Source organism: Heptranchias perlo, chromosome 22 (assembly GCF_035084215.1).
Source record: "Heptranchias perlo isolate sHepPer1 chromosome 22, sHepPer1.hap1, whole genome shotgun sequence".
NCBI classification, from domain to species: Eukaryota; Metazoa; Chordata; class Chondrichthyes; order Hexanchiformes; family Hexanchidae; genus Heptranchias; species Heptranchias perlo.
In genome coordinates, this window is record NC_090346.1 from 16,216,106 (window position 1) to 16,236,627 (window position 20,522).

General features: G+C 52.9%; 2 protein-coding genes across 2 annotated transcripts in view; both read right to left on the reverse strand.

Moving 5' to 3' along the window:
* si:ch211-14k19.8 (mucin-2) overlaps positions 1–10,578 on the reverse strand; it is a 27,762-nt gene extending 17,184 nt beyond the window's left edge. The window contains exons 1-5 of the mRNA XM_068003751.1: positions 10,043–10,578; positions 8,621–9,007; positions 6,726–7,898; positions 6,298–6,370; positions 1,488–5,914 (exon numbers count right to left, since the gene is read on the reverse strand). Of these exons, the coding sequence (XP_067859852.1) occupies positions 1,488–5,914; positions 6,298–6,370; positions 6,726–7,898; positions 8,621–9,007; positions 10,043–10,085 (6,103 nt within the window). The 5' untranslated portion in view covers positions 10,086–10,578. The remainder of the gene's footprint in view (positions 1–1,487; positions 5,915–6,297; positions 6,371–6,725; positions 7,899–8,620; positions 9,008–10,042) is intronic.
* Positions 10,579–14,429: 3,851 nt separating this feature from the next.
* On the reverse strand, positions 14,430–20,028 carry LOC137340873 (acyl carrier protein, mitochondrial-like). Its single transcript, XM_068003678.1, has 5 exons — positions 19,829–20,028; positions 18,803–18,925; positions 16,267–16,354; positions 15,258–15,379; positions 14,430–14,589 (listed from the first exon to the last, which is right to left on the reverse strand). Exons 1-4 carry the CDS (start codon positions 19,991–19,993, stop codon positions 15,288–15,290), a joined length of 468 nt encoding a protein of 155 aa, XP_067859779.1. The 5' UTR covers positions 19,994–20,028; the 3' UTR covers positions 14,430–14,589; positions 15,258–15,287.
* Positions 20,029–20,522: the final 494 nt, after the last annotated feature.

The window sequence follows — 20,522 nt, forward strand, 5'->3', positions numbered from 1 at the left end:
CTTCCATGGCCTTGCCCCTCCCTATCTCTGTGACCTCCTCCAGTCCTACAACCCTCTGAGATCTCTGCTCCCCTCCAATTCTGGCCTCTTGGGCATCCCCGACTCCCTTCGCCCCACCATTGGTGGCCGTGCCTTCAGCTGCCTGGGCCCCAAGCTCTGGAATTCCCTCCCTAAACCTCGCCGTCTCTCTCCTCCTTCAAGAAGCTCCTTAAGATCTACCTCTTTGACCAAGCTTTCGATCACCTGTGCTAATATCTCCTTCTTTGGCTTGGTGTCGAGCTTTGTCTGATTTACGCTCCTGTGAAGCGCCTTGGGGACGTGTTGCTTTGTTAAAGGCGCCATATAAATGCAAGTTGTTGTTGTTCTAGTGACGTTGGTTGAGGGACTGCAGACTGTTGTTCGAATGGCCTATTTCTGTGCTGTAAATTCTATGTAATACCCAACATGGGGAGAAAAATAACCAAAAAAGGGGTCAGGCCGTCACAGAAATGATGAAGTATTAATAGTCAGTTACCTTGTCCCTGTCAGCGCCTCGGGCCCTGTGCTGTGGAACACCTGACTGAAGCCTGGGGTTTACTCGTTGGCTGCTGTCCAGCAACAGGGGTTGTTTCATTGATCAGACCTTTGGAAACTTTCATCATTTTTCCACATCAACATTTAGACTAAACTCTGAGTAAAGCTCGTACACAATGACCCGGAGATGGAAACACCTGTGATTTCCCCTCCGCTGCTAGTGTGGTCTCTCCGATAAACCGACTCCCACAAATCGTCCGCTCTCTCCCTGCAGGAGGTTCCCATTCGAACCCCACCAGCCACTTCCACTTTCTGAACTGCTCCAAATTTGAAACGTTCCCTCTATATCCCACTGTTCCCAGTGTCTATCCTCTATATCCCACTGTTCCCAGTGTCTATCCTCTATATCCCACTGTTCCCAGTGTCTATCCTCTATATCCCACTGTTCCCAGTGTCTATCCTCTATATCCCACTGTTCCCCAGTGTTGATCCTCCATATCCCACTGTTCCCCAGTGTCTATCCTCCATATCCCACTGTTCCAAGTGTTGATCCTCTATATCCCACTGTTCCCACTGTCTATCCTCCATATCCCACTGTTCCCACTGTCTATCCTCCATATCCCACTGTTCCCAGTGTCTATCCTCCATATCCCACTGTTCCCAGTGTTGATCCTCTATATCCGACTGCTCCACAATGGGAAGTGTTGAAGTTGCTGTGTCACTAACTGTGTCCCTGGTCATGCCCCTTGATGATTCTAGTGAGGGTAACTCGACCAATCATCATCTCCTGGTCTCTCATCCAACCTCAGGGATTGAATTGTTCTGAGTGTGTTTACGATCTCTCTGTGCAGAGATTGTCGACACTCCCCAACACAACAAGCAGAGAAACTCAGGCCCAGGGTCAGAGGTCAGTTATGGTGGTTTTTACCCTGACGATTCGAGCCTAGGATTGGTCAGTTGGTAACTAAACCCACCTTTGATCAGTGGCGGCTGGTTCTCCAAGATGAAAATCTGTTCCTGTCTCTGTGATGGAGCGAACGATGGAACTGGATTCCTCATCTCCCTGAGTGTGCCCGGTGTGTGTGGGTGTACCGTGGGTCGCGTGGCTCTCTCTGTCTCGGTATTACCACTTGACGGTGTTAGGTCAGCCCTATGTTGCAGTGGCTGCGACGTTGGCATCTGTGACGCCAGTGTTCCGATGCCCAGGGTGGGCGAGGTTATGGAGGTGTCGTGCCTGCTCGGTGTCCAGCTGCTGCTCCCGTTCGGTGTCCAGCTGTTGGTCCCGCTCGGTGTCCAGCTGTTGGTCCCGCTCGGTGTCCAGCTGCTGCTCCTGCTCGGTGTCCAGCTGCTGCTCCTGCTCGGTGTCCAGCTGTTGGTCCCGCTCGGTGTCCAGCTGCTGCTCCTGCTCGGTGTCCAGCTGCTGCTCCTGCTCGGTGTCCAGCTGCTGCTCCTGCTCGGTGTCCAGCTGCTGCTCCTGCTCGGTGTCCAGCTGCTGCTCCTGCTTGGTGTCCAGCTGTTGACCTTGCTCAGTGTCGAGGTGGTGGGAATTCTGTGAGTTTTCACTGATTTGGGTACCATGGTAAGTGCTGAAAGTGATGTGACTCCTTCGGGGGATGCTGATGACCCCGAGTTTGAGACAACCTCAGGACTGGTCAACATTTCCACCGTCACTAAATCGGGCTGACTCCAGGTCCAAAAGCCCTCAGCTGTGGAGGACTGTGGAGCATTGCGCGTTGACAATATTTTCCTTTGCCACTGTTCACTTACCCCGGGCTCTGCTGATTGGGAAGGATCACTGTTAAGATCCTTTATGCTAACATGGGTGACACTGGGCACTGGAGAACCATCATCGGGCAGTGAAACCGACTGATTCACCTGGAGCATCCCTGGTGAGAGAGGTCCTGCAGTGGTTGCAAGTTCTTCAGAAGAAGAAGCAGCTGGAGAAGGAGGAGCTGAAATCTTCAAATTTATGGTGGTTGACAAGGCTGATTCCTCGCTATCTGCGACACTTGATGCTGTGCCGAGTTGACCAGAGGGTGCGGAGAAGCTGCCAAGCGTTTGTGAACTCACCATGCCCGTTTGGTCAGCCGGCGGTTGAGATGCTGTCTCAAGGGTGGGTGCAGATGGCAAAAGCTGTGCCAAGCTTGAAACTGAAACAACATCAGAGTAGGTGACCACGGGGAGCAAAGGAGATGGAGATCCAGTGTCAGATTGGGTTAGATCCAAGAGTCCTGGAGTAAAGGATGGAGTCCCTGAGACAACCACTGATCTGCCCACCACCGTCATTTCCTGTAAAGTTTGATTCATTGCTGGTGCCGAGGTCTCTTTCAGCCTCTCAGAGGCAGACGTTCGTGGCTCGATTGTCCTTCCAGGAGATGATGCTGGCTCGTCAGATCTGGGCATTGTGGTTTTACTTGAAGTTGGAGCAAAGGTTCCCCTGGGATTGATCAGTGATGGAGACCCCGCAGAGCCTGCAGAAGATCTCCCTGGCAACGATGTGATCGTCAGGGTGGTTGAAAAGATCTCTCGGGTTGGAAGGTCCATCTCTCGGGTTGGAGATGTACTGCGGTCAACTTCAACAGGTGGTGGGTTTACGTTTGCTGGTGAGCCTGGTTTGGTTGAGTTTGGTGCAGGTGTTCTTGGGCTCAAGGTGGATGGGATGCTGTCCCCAAATTCAGTGTTAACCCCTGTTGGAAATTCTGCCGTGGATTCCCCTCCAGCGTTTGACGATGAACTGGTTCCTCCCTCAAACCAAAGGGTTTTACCATAAAGTTTTGTGGTAACCATTGTTTCTGAAGTGCTGCCACGGAGATTATTCATTCTTCTGTCGTCCTTTTCAGTCCCTGATAAGTCAGAAATGACCGAGATTCCTGAACTGCTTTTAGCCCTTGGAGTAACCACCAACCTTTGGCTGTCAGTCACCAACATCTTGGTCCTTCCGTCCTTGGTGAAGATGAACACAGTCACTTTCTCCCTGTCCTCCACCATGGTGTCTCCAGCAGCCACAATGGTAGACCCCCCGCCAGTATCGCCCTTGTCATCCCTCGTCATTTCACTTGGCGCCATGTGGCCTTCACTCCCATCGACAGAAACAGCAGTGGGAGTCGCACCTAGAGTGAAAGAAACAGAGCTCGAGCCTCCGTTAGTGGACAATGCCCCTTGTGTTGCGAGGGTATTTTCATCAGTTACCGGTACCCGTGATCGAGCTGCCTGTGTCGTGCCTGCACCATCCAGAGAGGTAACCGCTGGAAGTATTTCATGGAGAGTTGAATGGCCGCTGGTTTCTGACTCACGGCTCAGTGTTTCTGCGTCTGTTTCAGGGACGTTAGTAACTTCCTGAACTGGAAGGTTTGAAGAATGAGCCACCAGTTCAGGAACTTCAAACAGGTTCCAGGACCTGGACACCGCGTTAGTCATTACTTGGCTGTGGGCTGATGTAATGGTCCCATCAAAGTCTGACGAACTATCTTGGAAATTCAACTTCCAACGAATTATATCGAGCTGCTTTTGTGTGTTTGTACTTTGTGTGGAGAGTGACTCTGATGTAGGAATGTCTGTGGCCTGAGAGAAGAAAGTCCTGTGTGGCTCTGACTCATTTTCCTGTTTCCCGTCTTGCTCCGACGGAGGTGTGATAAGCTCACTGGAGCTGGCAGGGACGCCTGGAAGGGAGGCCTGGTCTTGGCTCTTGGTCCGTGGTGTGTTGCCTGCTGTACTGGCTCTTTCCACCCTGTCCAGTGAATCGCTCCCCGGGGATATCTCCACCGGTCCCTCATTGGCGAGAATTTTTAGATGGGCGGAAAGGTCGCGGGCTGGGGTCGGAGGTGTGACTGGAACCTCCGCCTCGGACCGTATCTGGGACCCGGACACTCGCTGGTCCTCGCGGCCTGCTGACAGACCCTCGTCACGCGGGTACGAGCGGTCCCATTGGCTGCTCCTCTGCTGACCGCGGGAAACCTCGTCTCCCAAAGTGCTCACGGTGACAAAGGACACTTCAAATGCCGTCGCCGATGATGGTGGAATCCTCCCTGCTGATTGGGCAGTTGACACTTGGTCAGTTTTTGGTGATGTACTGGCTACAAGTTCTTCTGAGGTCTTTGGGTGGGATTTTGGCTGCCCTGGTGAAGTATTGGTCAAACTGGTTCTGGCATCACTTCCAGTGACCACATCTTCTCCACTTGTGTTCACCTCAGTGGGTCCCACTGTCCAGGGGCTGGTCAGCAGCAGCTGTTGCCCTGAGTTGGACTCAGGGTGTGACCTGGAGAACACACTCCACGGTCCATCTGATGAGCCCAGGGCAGGCTGGCTGCTCAGTTTAATTCTGCTTCGACTCATCAGGCTCTCCTGGTCTTCGTTTTGAGGATCTGAAGATGGAGCAAGTATACTCTTCAAACTTAGTAACTGTGTATGATTGGTCATGGTCATATTTCCAGGTAAGAATAGAGAGAACGGAAGGATGGGGCTGGGACTGGAGAAGGAGCTGGGGCTAAGGGGTGGAGTTGAATTGGAGTTCGGGGTTGGATTGAAGAGCGAGCTGTGTCTGGGGGTGGAGAGAGAGCCCGGGCTGCGGGTGGAGGGGGAGCCCGGGCTGCGGGTGGAGGGGGAGCCCGGGCTGCGGGTGGAGGGGGAGCCCGGGCTGCGGGTGGAGGGGGAGCCCGGGCTGCGGGTGGAGAGGGTGCTCGGGGTGGGGGTGGAGACGGAGCCCGGGCTGGGGGTGGAGGGGGAGCCCGGGCTGCGGGTGGAGGGGGAGCCCGGGCTGCGGGTGGAGGGGGAGCCCGGGCTGCGGGTGGAGGGGGAGCCCGGGCTGCGGGTGGAGGGGGAGCCCGGGCTGCGGGTTGAGGGGGAGCCCGGGCTGCGGGTGGAGGGGGAGCCCGGGCTGCGGGTGGAGGGGGAGCCCGGGCTGCGGGTGGAGGGGGAGCCCGGGCTGCGGGTGGAGGGGGAGCCCGGGCTGCGGGTGGAGGGGGAGCCCGGGCTGCGGGTGGAGGGGGAGACCGGGCTGGGGCTGGAGGGGGAGCCCGGGCTGGGGCTGGAGGGGGAGCCCGGGCTGGGGCTGGAGGGGGAGCCCGGGCTGGGGCTGGAGGGGGAGCCCGGGCTGGGGCTGGAGGGGGAGCCCGGGCTGGGACTAGAGGGGGAGCCCGGGCTGGGGCTGGAGGGGGAGCCCGGGCTGGGGCTGGAGGGGGAGCCCGGGCTGGGACTGGAGGGGGAGCCCGGGCTGGGACTGGAGGGGGAGCCCGGGCTGGGGCTGGAGGGGGAGCCCGGGCTGGGGGTGGATGGGGAGCCCGGGCTGGGGGTGGATGGGGAGCCCTGGCTGGGGGTGGAGGGGGAGCCCGGGCTGGGGGTGGATGGGGAGCCCGGGCTGGGGGTGGAGGGGGAGCCCGGGCTGGGGGTGGAGGGGGAGCCCGGTCTGGGGGTGGAGGGGGAGCCCGGTCTGGGGGTGGAGATGGAGCCCGGTCTGGGGGTGGAGATGGAGCCCGGTCTGGGGGTGGAGGGGGAGCCCGGGCTGGGGGTGGAGGGGGAGCCCGGGCTGGGGGTGGAGGGGGAGCCCGGGCTGGGGGTGGAGGGGGAGCCCGGTCTGGGGGTGGAGATGGAGCCCGGTCTGGTGGTGGAGATGGAGCCCGGTCTGGGGGTGGAGATGGAGCCCGGTCTGGGGGTGGAGATTGAGCCCGGTCTGGGGGTGGAGATTGAGCCCGGTCTGGGGGTGGAGATGGAGCCCGGTCTGCGGGTGGAGATGGAGCCCGGTCTGCGGGTGGAGATGGAGCCCGGTCTGCGGGTGGAGATGGAGCCCGCTCTGGGGGTGGAGATGGAGCCCGCTCTGGGGGTGGAGATGGAGCCCGGTCTGGGGGTGGAGATGGAGATCGGTCTGGGGGTGGAGATGGAGCCCGGTCTGGGGGTGGAGATGGAGCCCGGTCTGGGGGTGGAGATGGAGCCCGGTCTGGGGGTGGAGATGGAGCCCGGTCTGGGGGTGGAGATGGAGCCCGGTCTGGGGGTGGAGATGGAGCCCGGTCTGGGGGTGGAGATGGAGCCCGGTCTGGGGGTGGAGATGGAGCCCGGTCTGGGGGTGGAGATGGAGCCCGGTCTGGGGGTGGAGATGGAGCCCGGTCTGGGGGTGGAGATGGAGCCCGGTCTGGGGGTGGAGATGGAGCCCGGTCTGGGGGTGGAGATCGAGCCCGGTCTGGGGGTGGAGATCGAGCCCGGTCTGGGGGTGGAGATCGAGCCCGGTCTGGGGGTGGAGATGGAGCCCGGTCTGGGGGTGGAGATGGAGCCCGGTCTGGGGGTGGAGATGGAGCCCGGTCTGGGGGTGGAGATGGAGCCCGGTCTGGGGGTGGAGATGGAGCCCGGTCTGGGGGTGGAGATGGAGCCCGGTCTGGGGGTGGAGATGATGCCAGTTCTGGGGGTGGAGATGGAGCTCGGTCCGGGGGTGGAGATGGAGCTCGGTCCCGGGGTGGAGATGGAGCTCGGTCCGGGGGTGGAGATGGAGCTCGGTCCGGGGGTGGAGATGGAGCTCGGTCCGGGGGTGGAGATGGAGCTCGGTCCGGGGGTGGAGATGGAGCTCGGTCCGGGGGTGGAGATGGAGCTCGGTCCGGGGGTGGAGATGGAGCTCGGTCCGGGGGTGGAGATGGAGCTCGGTCCGGGGGTGGAGATGGAGCTCGGTCCGGGGGTGGAGATGGAGCTCGGTCCGGGGGTGGAGATGGAGCTCGGTCCGGGGGTGGAGATGGAGCTCGGTCCGGGGGTGGAGATGGAGCTCGGTCCGGGGGTGGAGATGGAGCTCGGTCCGGGGGTGGAGATGGAGCTCGGTCCGGGGGTGGAGATGGAGCTCGGTCCGGGGGTGGAGATGGAGCCTGGTCTAGGGGTGGAGATGGAGCTCAGTCCGGGGGTGGAGATAGAGCCTGGTCTCGGGGTGGAGATGGAGCCCAGTCTGAGGGTGGAGATGGAGTCTGAAACAGTAGCAGTTAGTGGGCTTCCAAGATCGTGTGAATTTCCAGACCTTTCTGGGGAATGTTGTGTTTCCAGAGATTTGGGGTGGACCGAGGCTCGGGGGTGTGATTCCTTTGATGTTGGGATGTCTCCCAGCTCCGAATGAGCTCGAGTCCCCAGTGTTTGATCCGAAGGATGTACTGGGAGTTTGGGGTCTCCGGGAGACTGGGAGGATTGATGAATGCAGAGAGGTCTCAGTCTCTCCTCTACAGTCAGTGTGCTGGGGTATCCCGGAATTATTTCCTGCCCTTGTCCCGTTGATGTAGTGAATGTCACGGCTTCTCCTTGGCTAAGGTTGGCTCGTTCACGTTCTTTCCAGGCCGGGGACTCAGTGAGAGAAGGTAATGGAATCGATGTCTGTGGCTCCAAGGCTTTTGTGTCAATCCCTGTCCGGTCTGCGTCTGGCACAGATACTAAGGATGAGAACAAAATGGCATTGGAATTCTGGCAAAGATACCTGGCTGTAATTTCAATATCACTCTCGAAATACATCACTCCCTCATCACTTACACCCAGTTTACTTTTTGAATGACAGATAAAATAGCGGCAACACCCACATACCAGACTGTGACCGACGCACAGTCAGAGACACAGAAACACACACAACTTGTGATTTTGTAGCACCTTCAACGTCGTAAAACGTCCCAAGGTGCTTCACAGGAGCATAACAGACAAAAATTGATACCAAGCCAAACATGGAGATTTTCGGACAGGTGACCAAAAGCTTGATTGAAGTGGCAGATTTTAAGGAGCTTCTTAAAGGAGAGAGAGGTGGAGAGGCGGAGAGGTTTAGGGAGGGAATTCCAGAGCTTAGGGCCTAGGCAGCTGAAGGCCTCGACCGCCAATGGTGGGGTGAAGGGAATCGGGGCTGTGCAAGAGGCCAGAATTGGAGGAGCGCAGAGATCTCAGGGGTTGTAGGAGGTTACAGAGATAGGGAGGAGCACACAAATACATGCACATACATACACAGACAGGGAGTCAGACACACACACACACGCACATATATATAGACACATAAAAGAGTCACACACACAGAGTCAGAGTGACACCCACAGTTAATACACACAGATAGATACAGATTCCCACCCTCCGACACACTCTGTACAAAGGCTGTAAACAATGTTCCACAACTCACCCGCGTACCGTAGTGTAAACCCTTGCCTCATGTCCGAGGCTGCTGCTCGCAGGATGATCACAGCAGGCCCTTTCCCTCGGATCACGAGCTTCCCGCCATCCTTGGCAACGCTTTCCCAGAACAGGCCGCAGAATCGTCTTTCCTTCTGTGTCGCCCCCAGTTTGATGGCCAGGTAAGCAGAGCTGCAGCTGGGGTCTGCCCAGGACCCTGCCTGGTAGGAGATAATCTCTAGCTCAACAGTCTCTGAAGGGGACGCTTGCAGAATCCAGGAACAACTGGTCCCATTGACGGAGTCAGTGTCCAGCAGGGAATATTGTAGGGTTCTATGGGTGACACTGGGCAACAGAACACCACCACAGTCCAAGGGGTTCATAGCAAGGAGAAATCCTGCAGAACACAGACCTCAATTGTTTCAGAAGTTAGAATTCTCTGTATTTTTAAAATTCGCATCCTTATTTTCAAATCCCTCCATGGCCTCGCCCCTCCCTACCTCTGTAACCTCCTCCAGCCCTACAACCCTCTGAGATCTCTGCGCTCCTCCAATTCTGGCCTCTTGCGCATCCCCGATATCCTTCGCCCCACCAGTGGTAGCAGTGCCTTCAGCTGCCTAGACCCTAAGTGCTGGAATTCCCTCCCTAAATCTCTCCGCCTCTCTCTCCTCCTTTAAGATGCTCTTTAAAACCTGCCTCTTTGGCCAAGTTTTTATACACCTGTCATGACTCCCACTGAGTTACAGTCCCACAGCTACCCAACTGAACCTCACCCACTCCTCAGGCGTGACCCTAGACCATGAGGGTCAGCAGGCACTGTAACGAATTCAGCCTAATCCCGCACACACGACCTCAGGACGCCCCAAAGCGCTTTACAGCCAATGAAGTACTTTTGAAGTGTAATCACTATTGTAATGTCCGAAACACAGCAGCCAATTTGTGCACAGCAAGATCCCACAAACAGCAACGTGATAATGATCAGATCATCTGTTTTAGTGATGTTGATGGAAGGATTAAAATTGGCCAGGACATCGCGGAGAACTCCCCTGCTCTTCGAAGTAGTGGCATGGGACCTTTTACGCCCTGTTGTACGCACAGTCAATACTGGGACAGTCAGTGCTGTTCTTGGGAAAAGGGAGAGCTGAACTGGGTACAGAACAGCTGTGGGCTGCAGCATCGCAGGGAATCTTCCAAACTCTTACAAAAGTTTCTCAGGTCAGTGAGGGTGCAACTCGTCCCCCATAAACACGCAATGTGGGATTTATAATACAATGTAATATAACAGAATAGAATGCAATGCAATAAACACAGAGCGATGCAATAAATACATCGCGATAAAATCCCAGAATGAACGCATCTCCCTGTAATCTCTCCCAACGCTTCCCTCCTAACCCTTTCTGCCCCTCGGTTTCGGAGTGAATGCTCGGGTTACCTGCATTGGTGAGAAGCAGCAGCCAGCCGGCCCCGGTCGACATAGTCCGGCGTCTTCGCTGCCTCCAAGTGGCTGGAGTGGGGGAAGCCGAGGTGCCGGGAGAGGGGAGCGAGCGGCGGCCGGCCCGGGAGCTGCATTTATCGGAGTGAGAGGCAGGGCGGCGGGAGGATGGGTCGCTGCTCCTGATATCTCAGCGCTTGTGGTTGGGAGGCTGCCGGAGAGGATATCCGTCAGGGAAATGGGAGAGAGATCCAGAGGGGAGAGAATCAATAGGGAACTGGGAAAAGACAAGAGGGAAAGTGGGAGCGAGAGAGACTGCAGAAAGAGAGAGAGAGAGAGAAAAAGAGACGGAGAGAGAGAGAGAGACCAGGGAAAGGGAATAGAGAGCAAAAGAGAGATCAGGAAAATAAATAGAGGGAGCAGGAAGAGAGACTGAGAAGGGAGAGATACAGAGGGAAGGGCTGTGAGAAAGAGAGATAGCAGAGCGAGAGAGGAAAAGCAGGGAAAGAGGAGAGATCAAAGAAAGAGAGGGGAAGGGAAGGGAAGAAAGGGAAAACGGAGATAGAATCTTACAGCACAGAAGGAGGCCATTCGGCCCATCGTCTGTGCCGACTCTTTGAAAGAGCTACCCAATTAGTCCCACTATAGACAGAAAGATTAAACGGAATACATTGATAAATTGGTGAGTTTGAGAGATCCGGTGCTATATAAATTGGGTGTAGTAAATTGCTGTATGAATACAAATCTATTTACTTGAAAAGATCCACTCACTAGTGCCTCTACGCGGTGAAAACAAAAGCTGCAGAAATAATGTAGTATTTCTTCTCCTTATCTCGGTCCTTTAGTGTTTCAGGATCCCGAAATCCCGCTCAGTGGTGGGCTCAGGGCTACAACCCCATCCCTGCCATTCCCTGGTTACTACCCAGTGACCCCCAGGCATCGGGTGTGACTGTGACACCCTCACTGTCTAATTAAAAATAAATCACATTTACAGGAACAAATAGTGATTCCTGACTGTAAACTACAAAGATTTTCCCTTGGCAGAGAGGTCAATGATCAGGAGGCATAGATTTAAAGTGATTGGTAGAAGGATTAGAGGGGAGTTGAGGAGAAATTTTTTCACCGAGAGGGTGGTGGGGGTCTGGAACTCACTGCCTGAACGGGTGGTAGAGGCAGAAACCCTCAACTCATTTAAAAAGTACCTGGATGTGCCGGGAGCTACAAGGCTACGGACCAAGTGCTGGAAAGTGGGATTAGGCTGGGTGACACGATGGGCCCAATGGCCTCCTTCTGTGCTGTAAATTTTCTAGGTTCTACATGTTTGTGTTTCTCTCCAGCCTATTTCCCCCTTGGGTTTAGCATGCATTCTCCCAATGCCATTTTCTAACCCACCACTAAGGGGGGAGTATGAGTGCAGCTTAAAGCAGGTAAGAGCTGGATTCTTGCCTGGAGAAGCAATGGGAATCATCCTGTCTGTACCGAGTGCCCACGTCCCACAGCCAAAGCTTAGAGTGGCCTGGTTCTGGTCTCCATATTACAAAAAGGATAGGGAGGCACTGGAGAAGGTGCAAAACAGACTTACAAGGATGATACCAAAACTGAGAGGTTCTAACTGTCAGGAAAGACTGAACAGGCTGGGGCTCTTTTCTCTGATAGAGGTCTTTAAAATTATGAGGGGGTTCGATAGGGTAGACGTAGAAAAAATGTTTCCAGTTGCGGCTGAGTCCAAAACTAGGGGTCATAAATATAAGATAGTCACTAATAAATCCAATAGGTAATTCACGAGAAACTTCTTCACCCAGAGTGAGATTAAAATACGGAACTTGCTACCGCATGGAGTGGTTGAGACGAATAGAATAGATGCATTTAAGGGGAAGCTAGATAAACACGTCAGGGAGAAAGGAATAGAAGGTTATGCTAATAAGGTTAGATAAAGTAGGGAGGGAGGAGGCTCGTGTGGAGCATAAACGTCGGCATAGACCAGTTGGGCCGAATGGCCTGTTTCTGTGCTGTAAATTCTATGATTCTAGATCGAGAGTGTTTGTGCACCATTATTCCACAGTGCAATAATCACTGAAGCCACCTGCGTTTCACTGGACAGGGTGCTGATGATTCAAAGACATTTTCTGTTCAAAACATTCAAATTATCCAACAATTCAAAATGAAGCAACTTCGAATTAACAGTAGACTGGATGCAGACCCTTGGCTCTGAACAAGCTCCCTCATTCCCAATTCCCATGCAGCAGTGTCCCACCAGCTGGTCTATGCTCCACTTACTGGGGACTATTTAACATATCCTCCATGCCAGGTGAGTATTTCTGCAGACCCCAATTAATGACAATATCATCTGGGATTCCCAGGACAGCTGTTGCACTGCAGTTGGCCTCAGTGCCCCAGGGTTGGAAATCAGCAACAGCTCTTGCTCCTGACCCCTGCTGCAAAGGGCATTTACGTCCATTGAATGGGATCAGGATTGGGCTCAGCTGTGATACCTCCCCAGGCGTATTTTGTCCTGGTCAAAAGTCACTGCTACCCTCTGATGGACAAGTTATCCATCATCGACTTCGCCCCATTCTCCAGCACTGCTCCACCAGCTCTGCAGGTTGTAAACATATTTCCAACAGTGGCCCTTCCTCCCACCCCAAAATTTCACCCATTGGCTCCTATTCCTCATACACATGCTTCCCCTCAGCCACATCAGCCCCACCCCAGGGTTGGCATCCATTGGTACTCTGGCAACACCAAGCTCACTTGCTATCTCCTTCACCACCCAATTCATAGTGCTGCTCCACTGCTTGCCCAACAAGCCAGGACTTTCTCCAGCTCAATACTGACCAGGCTGAAGCCATTCTGATCAGCTCCTAACATAACCGTCACCCTGGTCCTCAATTCCTGCCTCCCCTCTGCCCACGGTGCGGAACCTTTGCGTCCCTTAGCGGATTTCCATCTCCACAATTATGACCCTTCACTATCTATTTCTCACCTTCTCTTCCCTGCACCTCCAGGCTCTATTTCCCAACACCGACCTTGTCGGCTTCCCAAGCTCTACCCACATAAACTACAACCTGTAAAACTCTGCGGCTCTCCTCCTATCCAACTCTCCCTCACCCGTCTTTACCCTGCCCCCCGACAAATAGATTTTGAAATTCTCACCCCCATTTAGCGATCTCTCCGTGACCACATTCCCCACCGTACATCCTTGTTTACACCGTCTACTCCTCCGACTCCTGCTTACCACATTCCCCCTCCCTCCACTCCTAACTCCAGCTTATCGCGACTCCCCACCCCCCACTCAGCCCTGCTACATTATTCCCCACCTGCAAGCGTCCTGAAAACACCTCTCCCCTAGCCAGCTCCCCTAACTCTTGCTTGCTATCTATTCTCCTCTTCCTTCACCACCCCCCCCACCAAGTGCTTTGGGAAATTTTGCTACATTAAAGGTTCTGCTGTTTGACTGTGGGGTGTGAGCTTGATCCCATCCCTGTCTAATGCTCATTTTTCAGGAGTCACTGGACAGTGATCAGGAACAGGAACACAGTGATTTTCTATTCGTTAGATCATGGGCATTGTGACTAGTTTCAGTGTCTCAACTATTATTCTAGCTGGAAATCACTAACTTAGCACAGACCAGGCATCGAAACTGGAACTGTTTGGCCTCGAGCACCCCGATGTCCTTCTCCCCACCATTGGCAACTGTGCCTTCAGTGATCTTGACCCCAAGCTCTGCAATTCCCTCCACAAACCTCATCAACTCTCCTCTTTTAAGATGCCCTCCCCCCCCTTAAAACTTACCTCTTTGACCAAGCATTTGGTCACCTGTCCTAATGTCTCCTTTGTCCCGGTGTCAATTTTTGTCTGATTACGATCCTGTGAAGCACCTTGGGACGTTTTACTACATTAAAGGCGCTATGTAAATGCAAGTAGTTGTTGTTATATGGCTCATGGCACATTACACAGCCACTAGGCAGCTAAACATCAAATTCAATTGACAAAATGAATTGAAACAGCACAATGATTAATGTTCACTTTACAAGTAGCTGCAGTACCACACATCTCCTGCTGACGGAGACACTGAGCCATTAGTACTGCCACCAGCAGCAATTTGACAACCGCAGAGTGGATTCATATGAAGGGTAATAGCATTAAATTGAAAAACAAATTATTTGCACTGAGGAAAGGCAAGGTGTCGAACGTAGGGGAAAGGGAGAAAAGAAAATTAAAAGGCTGGAGTATCACCTGTGGTCTAACTTCAACACCCTCCCTACCAGCTGGTCACAGAGGTCAGGGGGAGGTGAAGAATGCCCTCTATTGCTCACAAATCTAGAATTCACGGGCAGGAAGAGTATCAGAGTCGGTGGGTGAATAAACAGCAGACACACGCCCAGGCTCCAGTCTCCTATAGTAATTTATTAATTCCTGAAGTCAAATAAGTGTTCAAGAACTTCAAATATCATGGGCTGAACGAACATAATCAGACAACGAAAACCACAGAGCAGCACTTTGCGATCCCCACATCAGGCCTTTCACATCCTCCCAGCAATAATCACCTGCAAAGACAAAACCACAGGTCTCAGGATTTTTAAATGTACTTTTCTAATTTTTCCACAGCGTTTTTGGAAATCAAAATTGTCACTGATCAGCTGTGATGTTGCTGCATGTTCTCAGTACTGATTGGGGTAAAACATCCTTCCTTCAGTCCCGGGTTTGATCCCCAGTCTATACAGAGATAGCTGGTCTCAGTCAGGGGGACTCAGGACCGCTAGACACCTTGGTTGGGGGGGGGGGGGGGGGGGGGGGGGGGGGAAATTCAGTCAAGAGTCCCTGCTCCTGACAGGATGTTGTGCCTCCTGCTGTGGGGGAGAAAAGAGAAACATTTTATTTCATCATCAACACAAGTGCTCGACTGAGTGGAGGGAACAGATGATCTGCTGTCTTCCCCAGCGCACCCCAGGGCCTCCCCCGGCCCGGCCCGCCCCACCCCCTCCACCGGCCCGCCCCACCCCCTCCACCGGCCCGCCCCACCCCCTCCACCGGCCCGCCCCACCCCCTCCACCGGCCCGCCCCACCCCCTCCACCGGCCCGCCCCACCCCCTCCACCGGCCCGCCCCACCCCCTCCACCGGCCCGCCCCACCCCCTCCACCGGCCCGCCCCACCCCCTCCACCGGCCCGCCCCACCCCCTCCACCGGCCCGCCCCACCCCCCCCCAGCTCTTACCCTCTCTTTCTCTCCAGGGGGCAAAAACATTTAACTGTACACGTCCTTCTTGTCTGCGATATAAGTTACAATCTCATCGGGCGTCATTAACTTTTCCGCATCCACGTCCGGAATCTCAAACCCTGCAACAGACACAAGAGATCAGAGACTCCGGGAGACCGACAGCCCGGCAAACATACAGATCAACACCCCGCACCCCACACCCCAGCACAGGGCACACATTGTACTCCATGGGCATTTGGTCCAAGTGGGTTTTGTTTGGTGATTTTGTAGGTATCAAGCCTTTCAATCACCCGCCCTCGGGTATCATTCATTCATCGCTTGCACCAACCCTGCCCAGGGTCAGTCTCTAGCTGTCCTGCAGCGAGGTGCCTGGCCCCCAGCCTGCACCTCGACTCAACCCGCAAATCAGTGGCCTGGGGGTTGAGATCGACAGGGTGTGGGGGTGAAGAGAAGAGAGCAGCAGGATTTTGTGAAAAGGATCATCCTAAATGGTCATCTTTAAAGGATTGATTCAGGAAGCACGGATACTCCAGCTAGGAGTACACGGCGGAGGGGGTCACCTCTTCACCTGACCTGGTCGCACCCTTGGTTAATCAATCAATGGCTTTTGTGATGTGAAAGTAAATGTACAAATGGTTGGTAGCCCTCCTTCACCCCCCTCCCGGTGGGGGTAACTACAATTAGTCTCCTTGGACTTCCCCATCCCTGCTTGTAGACACTGGCTGAGAACCAGATAGGGACTGCGATACCCATGGATTGAAAAGGCTGACATTGTCCAGGCTCACATGTGACGATTGGTCACTTGAGCTCGATATTGAGGGGCCGTCTGTGAGCGTGGAACCTGCACCACGGTACAAGACAGCGGCCTCAGGTGAAGGGGGCAGAATTCAGAGGGGGCAAGGTAATGGAGGGAACAAAACTGGTTACAAACTCTCAGAGGAGGCAGGACTGCAGCAACACGACACACTCAGCGGGACACAATCCCCCCACACGTACAGAGACTTACCAAACTCATCTTCCATGGCCATAATGATCTCTACTTGATCCAAACTGTCCAACCCCAAATCTTTCATGAAATGAGAGCTTGCTGAAAGCTGTGAAAAGAAAGGATTGTAAATACAGAGGGTTCTGGGTGAGCAAGAGAAACAATCCACAAAGAATCCTCCAGCCCAACCAGCAACAGGATCAACCCTCCGAGAAACAGTGAACAGATAACCTTGGTTTTCTCCCCTGACCAAGACTACGGGCCCAGGGATTCGCTGCCTCCTAACGAGTTCCGAGGAGCTTTTCTCCTAGGCAGGAGGAAGGCTGCGAGAGGGACCAAGTGTTACATTCCCTTTGACTATCCCAACCTCCCAATCACCATCTTGTGTGGGGGGTGGGGACACGTTCGGACTCATTCACTTCCACTGGCACTCTCACTGCCCAGGAAGTGCAAACGCACACCAGCTGTGCCAACCTCCTGAAACACTTGAGCGGTTTGTAAAGCTTGCGGCTCATTCTGTGCCCACGAAGAAGAAAGGGATAGGATATACTGATAGGGGTAGATGAAGTAGGGAGGGAGGAGGCTCATGTGGAGCATAAACGACGGCATGGACCAGTTGGGCTGAATGGCCTGTTTTTGTGGCGTAGGCTCGATGTAACTCAATATCCAGGGACCCCGCCCCCCATCACTCCACCATTCTGCAGCCACGGAACGCTGGATCGCTGCGGAATTTCTCCCACTGAGAAACGGAACAAAGAAGAATGGCTGTGAGTCATTGAAATTCAAATTTCCCGCCAGAAACGAGAGAAAACTACAGTTCAATTAATACGGAACTTTCCGCTCCTTTTCCTGCGGGATTCCTGCATTGAGCTTCCGACCGTAAGCACTGATTCTGACCCCACATCTCCTGCTCCCCCGACCCTGGGCATCTTAAGTCTTCCGTCCGGTTGCCGTTTGGCAGGCAGGGTGTTGGCGTCTGGCTTGCTGCAAGCTGGTTGGTGCAATTCTGGCTTTCCCCGATAACATTTTACTCTACAGTATAAAGGCAGTACCCGCAAGCATCTCCCAGGACCTGTCACTTACAACTCTCTGCGTCTCACGGAGGGGACAGACAGCACAGCACAACAGCACAAAGCACTTGAGACCCACGTGGGCTGCCCACCGCTTACACTGTTTAGGCTAAAAGTAGTTGGTGAATTTATTTACAAGATGTTACACAAAAGTAAAAGAACGCAGCAAATAATTGACAATAAAATACTTTAAACTGTTCCAAAGACAATTTCAGAATCTTTTAGCTGAATGTAACGTGCTGCAGCATAGAGGTTAGAATTAGTAGAACAACGAAGGAAAACAATCAGGGACGACTAAACAGACATCCTTCCTTCCATTCTGATCCGGCTAAGCGCTATGTTGAGCTTACTGTAAAATATTAACTACTTACTGCAGTGAGAACTTGAAGTGCAGCTCCAACAACACTCAAGAAGCTCAACACCATCCAGGACAAAGCAGCCCGCTTGATCGGCAGCCCATCCACCAGCTTAAACATCCACTCCCTCCACCAACAGCGTACTGTAGCTGCAGAGTGTACTATCCACTGCATGCACTACAAGTTGCCACGGCTTCTTCGGCAGCACCTCAATGTACCCATTTGGGGACATCAAAGTCAATGTGCCTCAAATGGGGAAGAGGAAATAAGACAGGAAAGAGGAGGAAGGGGGGAGTGTAATCTAGATTCCAAGTAAATAGCTGGAAACAAAAAGCAAAAGCGATGGGCTGGGTTTCACCATTTCTTGCATTGTATACTTGTTGATCCACAATATACTTTGTGTCACATTAAGATTATCATGCTGCATACCACTATGTTATATTTAAAAATTGAGGCTCTTTGTTGGTATATAATTTGCTTTTCATCTGCAAGTTTTGCATACATTTAACATTTCAGAGACACGAGAGTATTTTTGATATAATTAATGAGTATATGTAATAACTTCCCTCCGGGAAATCAGCTGGTCCCGATAATCTCGATAGAAATAGAAATATCCCTAGAGTGTGTTTGTATATTGTTTCCACTCCCCCGGAAACAAGAAGAACGACAACTACGTACAGCCAACTTTAAAAAATATTTCACCTTAAAAGCACAAAAAAATATTTTGCACAAATCTTGCATGACAAGATGTGTATAATGCAATGGCTCAGTGCCATTGGCTTCTCCATGCTCCTGGTTTCTGCTCCAGTCCCTGCTCTGCTGTTTGGGTCTCATCTCCTCCTCATCAGACACTAAGTTTATAGTTTAAGTGCCTTTCTCTTAACCGTCGCTGTTATAAAATAAAGCTGTTGGTGTCACATTTTTAAGGGGAAAAAAAATGTCCAGACCACGTACTAATGTGGCGCAGGAAATGGGTAGAGCCGAGACAGAATCTACATTCTCTTACCACAGAATTTGGTTGGGCTTGTTGGGGAAATTGGCTAGGAATTATTGGGGCCCTGATTTTATTACAACAGGTCCCATTCTAATTTACAGATGACCACCACAAGGAGGATAAAGTTGTTCCTGTACCTGGTCAGGACTAATCTTGTCGTACAGTTTTAACACGTATAGTACTCGCTCCCGGATGTTGTCCAGTGAGAGAGTAGGCAGATCCCCATACTGGCAACATAACTGTACAAACGGACTGCATCTCTGCAAAAGAGCACAGAAAGAAACGGTTTAACACATGGGTTCATTTAATACACAAACTGCACAGCCTACTGCTTTGAAGGCTTTGTACTTACACTCAAAGGCATTACACCATTGCTCCAATATATTGTACAGGCGAAACACCAAAAGCATAACTACAGTCGATAAACTGGCAACTCCACCTACAAATACAGTCAATCCCATTAATACTCAGCTGGAAAATGTGTGTTGGGACATTGCTCCACTGACAGCAATAACCCATCAGTGCCTCATCCAAGCGGCTATTGTTCATGACACCTGGACAATGAGATCCAGCAGGCTCTTCAACAAGGAAGGCATCACCACCAAGTCTGTGCTTTAATCTGAGTTCATGGTGAAGCAAGGAGCATTCTATTTAAATGGCATCCGTCTGTTGTCTGGTGGTGTTGATCGAGAGATAAATATTGGTCAAGACACCAGGAGATCTCCCCTGCTCTTCTTAGAATAGTGCCATAGGATCTTTTACATCGACCCGAGGGGGCAGACAGGGCTGCGGTTTAACGTCTCATCCAAAAGATGGCATCTCTGACAGTGCAGCACTCCCTCAGCACTGCACTGGCGTGACACCCTAGATTATCGCTCAACCAACACCACTAAAAAAGGTTATCTGGTCATTATCACATTGCTATTTGTGGGATCTTGCTGTGCACAAATTGGTTGCCACATTTTCTACATTACAACAGTGACTACCCTTCAAAAAGTACTTAATTGGCTGTGAAGCGTTTTGGGACTCCTGAAAGGCGCTGCATAAATGTAAGTCTTTTATTCATGCCCAGATAGCAGTATATATACACATATATATATATATATCTCAGACCGGAGGTCAGTCCCCGGCTCAGGCCCCGGTTTACCCACCATCTCTATTACCTGAGCTCGGAGCGCCGCGGCAGGAGACCGCCGGCTGCAAACGTGCTGAGAGTAGCTGCTGCTGGCTGCGGCGGGGAGCTGGGCCCCGACTCTCGGGCCTGCCCTTGGCCCGCCCCAAGGTTGCGGCCACCGGCGGACGCACCGAGAGAGGACACGCGACGCCATCTTGGGAAGAATTGAGCTTTCCAGCGTGCACCGCGGCAGTCGTTAAAAGGGTAGTAACACGCATGCGCGGCCCGAGTCCACCTGCGCTACCAACTTTCCACCGCAAACGGCGCTGCTCAGGGAGGCTGGTAATCCAGTACAATGAATAGAGGCTGGATCTGATCTATATCCCCCTTTGCACCACTGACCATAACCCACCTACCATAAAGATAGTCAAGATGTGGAGATGCCGGTGATGGACTGGGGTTGACGATTGTAAACAATTTTACAACACCAAGTTATAGTCCAGCAATTTTATTTTAAATTCACAAGCTTTCGGAGGCTTCCTCCTTTTCACATCGTTCACCTGAGGAAGGAGGAAGCCTCCGAAAGCTTGTGAATTTAAAATAAAATTGCTGGACTATAACTTGGTGTTGTAAAATTGTTTACAATCATAAAGATAGTGACAGGAAAGAGTCCTATAGCAGGGTTAGAATACATAGCCCAGGCTGATTTGAGTAAATTGAGACATGACATGTGGTGATTGGAG

What these genes read in the sequence shown, in the direction of transcription:
- LOC137340873 (XM_068003678.1), bottom strand. Translation starts at nt 19,993, where the DNA reads ATGGCGTCGCGTGTCCTCTCTCGGTGCGTCCGCCGGTGGCCGCAACCT. An exon ending in CCGCGGCGCTCCGAGCTCAG is followed by an intron (nt 18,926 to 19,828) that starts GTAATAGAGATG and finishes GCTCTTTTGCAG; the next exon opens with AGATGCAGTCCGTTTGTACA. An exon ending in GGCCATGGAAGATGAGTTTG is followed by an intron (nt 15,380 to 16,266) that starts GTAAGTCTCTGT and finishes TGTCTGTTGCAG; the next exon opens with GGTTTGAGATTCCGGACGTG.